The sequence below is a fragment of the Curcuma longa genome, chromosome 4, assembly GCF_044706935.1.
Source record: "Curcuma longa cultivar G26 ecotype Majalengka, Jawa Barat chromosome 4, ITB_CL_G26_1.1, whole genome shotgun sequence".
Classification (NCBI taxonomy): Eukaryota; Viridiplantae; Streptophyta; class Magnoliopsida; order Zingiberales; family Zingiberaceae; genus Curcuma; species Curcuma longa.
In genome coordinates, this window is record NC_133864.1 from 20000214 (window position 1) to 20006213 (window position 6000).

Below are 6000 nucleotides of genomic sequence, written 5' to 3' on the forward strand. Positions count from 1 at the left end.
ATGTATCTTGTGATTCAACCGAGATAAAAATTATGTCATCTCAAAATTTCCTTAACATTTACAATTGTAATAGTTACAATTTCATAACTATTACAACTATGTAACAGTTACAAAACTATAACTACTACAACTGTTTGATAGCTCAATTGTAACAATTATGAAATCGTAACTATTACAACTGTATATCAATTACGATTTCATTACTATAACACACTCCCAATTCAAGATTTAAACGAAAAATATAAAAAAGAAATAATAATGAGAATAGTATAATAAATGATAGTTGGATATTTATACATAAGGATGAAACATCCTTTTTTGATAAAAAAAATCAAAATAGGACATCATCAAATCAAAATAGGACATCATGCTAATGATTTCAAAAAATAAGATGCGCATTTTTGCTTATTTCCATAATTTAATAGTGTAAAAAATAAATAAATTTTATCATTCGATAATGCTAAAAAATTGATGAGTACTAAGAGAGTATGGGATCATTGTTCTAACTGCAATAGGTAAAAAGAAGCATATTTAACATACACTTAATGGGTAACAAGAAGGATCATTACAAGCGCAACAAGACAAATAATCGAGGCATGCTACAGTTAGGCAATCTCATTGGACCCCCCAAGTGAGTAGGATAATACAAAAAGAAGAGGATCCAAGCAGTTCAATCAAAGAAGAAATAAATCCTAATCATGAGTGATTCATTTTCGTGTAGCTGTTGCTCCAATAAATTGATCGAAAGAATGGAATTACATATTCATTATAATCGTACAGAGAAGACTCAGCTCAAGTGATGTGGAAACTTTTGGGCTGCTCCTGATTCTTTCTCCTCACTTGCCTCACTGTTTTCTCTTCTGCACTTTCATTTTTGAACCTTTTACCCTTTGACATCTAGTTCCTCCATGAACATAACAAAGGGTCAAGCTTGTTCAAGATTGCAATTGGATCATTCAGATTCACCAGGAATGACACCTTCACCTCAGCTACCGATCCACCGCATAGCAGAATGCTTAGGAGTCTTCACTGGCTCTGTGCTGGCTTTAAGGAGAGCAGCCCTTTTAGGATTCGAAAGCATGAGCTGTTGCATGTCTTTTGGAAGCATATTAAATACAACTTGAAGATCTCCTTTCAGCTTCTCGCATGTTGTTGGAGAGTTTTCAGTAGCCGATCCCTGTTGCTGCATAGGAACATGCAAAAGATATTAACCGCAGGACCATGCTTCAGCGAAGCATATGAGCAGTGCTACTGTTGAGTGATTAAGGTTCTAGATTATACATATTAATTTGATGTTTGCATTTGTGCTCGGAGATGAAAGAAGCAACAAGTTAATTATACTCCCAAGCAACTATAGAAAATCGAACAGATGGAATGTCAAAGATCCAACCAACAAATATCTGGTTGAGCAGAACACCTTTTTAACAGCTATACTGTCAACGTCATGCAAACAGAGCAGAAGCGAATGCCTATGGTAAATTAATCAGTGAAAACGTAATAAGTTTATTATAATGTTGAAGGGACTGGATGCCAATCCATCCTCTCAGAGGAAATCATGAAAATGGGCAAAGAGTCCTCAAGAGAACAAACTTTGTTAGTTTAGGATAAATTAATGTTATTGCTGAAGACCAATAACAACTAATTGTAAAAGAAGTCAAAAAAGAGGCAAAATCAAGAAAAATGGATATAAGTCGCTTAAATGGCAAAACCAACAATGATAAGGCCATTATTTTGGAAACTAAGAAATAATGACCTTCAACTCTAATTTGTTTGTCAGGTAATAAATTAAGCCTGAACTAGGAGAAAATGAAAATAGAAGAATAGCCTCTTCTTTCCTTCATTCATTTTATTAGAGAACAGTCATTGCCAAGATAACCAGTACACAGAAGCTGAAAGTTCAATCATAGGGTGCTAACGCTTAAAATATTTAAGATGAATAATATGAATAAGACAAGTCCTCAAATTCTTCCTGGTTCCACCATGATCATATGGGAGCCATTAAAACTCCCAAAGATAAAAATTTATGAGTTAATAGAGGGCTGATAGTTGTGAGGAGTCATGACCTTTGTTTCATGTGCTACATGGATTCCGAGCCCACGAACAAAGAGGTCTAGCTTCAAAGTTTATCTTGATCAGGGGTTGTAAGAGGCAATAGCACCTTCTATGTTCCAACAGGGTGACACCTCTGTTAGGGTTGAAGGTGATGAGGGAGCAATCATAAACCATACAAAGTCAATTACACTTAAAATTGAAGTGATTTTGAACAGTTCGAGCAGCAGCATAAACTGAATTATATATTTTCCCTAGACCGATACTAGAATCTATGTAAGAAATAAAGCAATTAACTATATAAGGATTTTTTATTGGCAAAGGCTAACATACAACCAACATAACATTAAAAAAAGCTTCTCTGATCTATATATTCATTCTTAAGAAAGAGGTATTAGAATAAAGAAACTAAACTTTAGCACCAACATCCTAAAGGCTAGGATTTAAAACATGAATTTCATACTCTAATGACCAGCACCTACATAGAACACTTAATTGAGACGTATCATGATACAGGTGCTCAAGCGTCACCTAACCTTACTTAAGGATCTAAAGATCACGTTGATTCCTTCCAATAAAGCACAATAATAATGATTTTCCCCAACCACCAATTGAGCTCATAGGTACTTTTTGCTGTAGACAAACACGGGATAGATAGAAAATCTCATTAGGTTTTGAGTGCTAGAAACTTAATGGTCACCAGATCTACCCTTATTATGTAAGGACATAGTGCCAGTAATATTCTTAGCATTCAGATCTCATTATTAAGTCCATATACTACCAAATTTAAGTGAAGAAAAACCCAATGCACTCAATTTATTAATTTTCCTGTTTTCCGCCACTAGAATACTTTGAATGTAACCAATTTTAAATAATTTGTAAACAAAGAAAATCTGTATATCAACATAGCATATATCCACTATGTGCTATCACAGCATACCACTTGCATACAACTTTTACAACCTTGAACTAAAGGAATTAAACCCACTGTAACTGATCTCCGTCATATCCTCACACTTCAAACTCCAATTGGATCTGATTTTGTATAAGCAAGTTTCTAGAAGAGCATTATAACACTTACGAGATATTTATGTAGGAAATTGGATAGTTATATCTCTGTGAGGAAAGTAATATGGAAGACATAAAGGAAGATCCACCAGAGGTGAATGGCATTGCAAGGTAAACAAAGTGCGTAAAACAATTCCTCAGATATTATGAAAAAAATCCCATTGCTGTTAAATTATGGACAGATATAATGAAATACATTTTGTACTGCACAAAAAGTAATATCATACATACAAGTAGAAATTATTTTGCAAGACATGCAAATAGAAAATGATGAAAGGTTAGATGGCAATAAAACAAAAGGATGCAGATAAATTTTCATTTTAATTATAAGACAAAGAAGGATGAGAGTTAATACCACAAAAAAATGTTTAAATAAAATACCAGTTGTGTTATTGTAATATGAAATTCATGAGATATTTGTTTCTTAATTTTAATTGGTGGACATATCAAAAACAACAGTTTTAATTTTTTACAACAGTTTATCTATCAGATAGAAGAAGATACCTGTATCTCAGCGATCAAATGTCTCTCAATAGCATTGAAAGAATCAACAATCTCGACTTCGGACATAGTAGATATAAGCTTATTTATGTCAGTGTTCAACCGAGCCTGCCTCCATAACCTGTGCTGTTCTTGTTCTGCAACTGCCCGCCTCTTTTGGAACCAGGGCATAAAATTTTTCCCTTCCAAAAACCGTCTGATGAAGAAAAACAATCAGAAACAAGACAAAAATCATTACTAGCATGTTAAAGTGTGATGAAGCCCATCAACAATCAGCATTGTCACCTGTACAGCTCCAGCCAATTCGACCTCATCCTTTTTGACAAGAACTTCCCCGGCCCTCGAGTGGCCAACCCATTGAGAAATTCATGAGCATCAAACGGAGGCAAAGGTGGCGGCTCCATAAAAGGAGAAGCTCCTTCTAAAGGGGTGGTTGCCCTCAAATAAGGACCGAAAGGAGCAAGGAAGTTTGTCGTGAGCTCTAGAAAATGACGCCGCAATATCTCATTATTTGCCACTGACATAGACTCCTCAACCCTTGGAGAGTCGATCAGCCTATTAAGAACTGCAGTGTCTGGCTTCGTTGTTGCTGCGTGGGGGCTCCAAACAGCTTCCTTGTGCTCCGTCATCAGGCATAGTGGACCTTCTCTTCTCAGCTTCATCGCATTCAGGAAGCCAGAAGGGGAAAACTTCTTCAGGGAGAGCTGGTCAAGGTTGAGCTTTCCCGGCCCAAAGTTGTTCCCGAGGCCCCCGGTTGAAGCAAAACGGCCTCCAGCAGAAAGATTCCGTGTGGTATTAGCGCCGGTGCTTCCCACAGAGACGACATGAGGAATGTTACGAAGGGTCTTTAGGAAGAAGAGGTTGGTAATTCCAAGGACCATTGGTGGGAACGCCTCTCCTTCGCCGAGAGAATTGAGCCGGGCGAAGTCAGGATCATGGATGGTGAAGTAAGGCCGAAAGTCAACCGCAAAAGGAAGCGGGGCAACCAGGCTTACTAGGGCGGCGACAGCCTCAGAGCACTGCGGCGGAGTGGGGGCGAAAACAAGGATGGGCTCTCCAGCGAGCATGAGTTCCCACAGAGTCCAGAGGTGGAGGAGGAGGCCGCGGAAGCTTCCGAAGAGGTCAGCGTCGTGGAAGAGACCGTGGGGCACGGAGGGGTTGGTAGGGGGGAAAGGGGCGGCCGGATCGTTGGGCTTCGGTGGTAGATGTACCCGGAGAGCGGCGCTTCCAATAGGGAGGTCCATGAGGGTACCGGGAACGGGAGGCGGCCAGGCGGCAACGTGAGAGGCGACGAGTCCGAGGGCGGAGGGGCCGATGTCGAAGCACAGGGGGCCAAGGATCTGGAGCAGGGGCCGGAAGAGGGATGAATAAGGGCAACCGGAGAGGATGACAACCGATTTCTGCTCGCCGCCTCGGCGTAGCCGCTCGTCTTGGCGCCTCCGGTTAAAGACGTACCCGTAGATAAACTCCCCGGCGGCTGCGCCGGGGAAGCGAAAGGAGAAGATGGAATCGTGAATGGACGACGAAGAGGTCCGGCGAGCGGGGTTAGGGTTAGGGTTAAGGTGGTGATGAGACATCGAATCAGGAAAGGAGGAGAAGGCGACGAGGAGGAGTTGGTTTTGAGGGAGGGCATCCGGGGGAAAACATTCCTCCACCATCTGCCCCTGCTCCAGGTCGAAGCGGATGATGCAAAAGGCCAACACCCACGGCTTCATGGCCACTGCTTCCGTGCTCGGCAGTCTCCCAGAAGGGTCCCGTCGCAGCGACACCGACGGCAACCGCTCCATGTCGATCCGAGCAAGAACCACCGCCGCGCCTCCTTCTTCAGTCCGATCTAGGCATGATTTACCATCCGATGTTGCTCGATTCAAGATCCGAGCTGGGAGATGGCCGGAGTCGAGGCGAGAAAAAGAGGAAGTGGTGGTGGCGGCCACGGTGGCGCGTCGTGACGATGGTGGTGGCGTCGAGCGGCAACTGGATCGGAGTTACCGGATCGATCATGGTTATGCCTAAAATAACATCCGCTAAGCAGGTGGGGTTTGAAAGGCCAGCGTGGTAGCTATCGGTATATCGGTGGCATTTTGGGTCCGGCACTGCCAGATCCGAAACCCATAAAGACCATGTGCGCAAGATAAGCCATGCAATTAGTGAGCAATCAAATAATAATTTGTTAACGTGTTCTTATCAAGATGGAGGTGGACAAGTCAAATGATTGGGTTGGATTCTGGATCCAGATGGACACGGTCTAATTTTAATTTTAAATTGTAGCTATCATACCCAATAATATTTATTTACAGCAAGGTTTAACCCAATTAGGCCGTTCCCAATTGCCTCATCCGGTCTCCTCCCTACAGTTCGACAACCCAAAAAATCAGTTCTCGT

General features: G+C 41.3%; 1 protein-coding gene across 2 annotated transcripts; it reads right to left on the bottom strand.

The window, feature by feature from the left end:
- Nucleotides 1–686: 686 nt before the first annotated feature.
- On the bottom strand, nucleotides 687–5714 carry LOC141828561 (uncharacterized). Of its 2 annotated transcripts, none has more exons than XM_074716014.1 (3): nucleotides 3904–5711; nucleotides 3622–3814; nucleotides 687–1183 (listed from the first exon to the last, which is right to left on the bottom strand). In XM_074716014.1, exons 1-3 carry the CDS (start codon nucleotides 5403–5405, stop codon nucleotides 986–988), a joined length of 1893 nt encoding a protein of 630 aa, XP_074572115.1. In that variant the 5' UTR covers nucleotides 5406–5711; the 3' UTR covers nucleotides 687–985. The 2 variants fall into 2 exon arrangements, with proteins under 2 accessions (XP_074572115.1, XP_074572116.1); XM_074716015.1 differs by lacking the exon at nucleotides 687–1183 and adding an exon at nucleotides 1197–2185 and having other exon boundaries at nucleotides 3904–5714.
- Nucleotides 5715–6000: the final 286 nt, after the last annotated feature.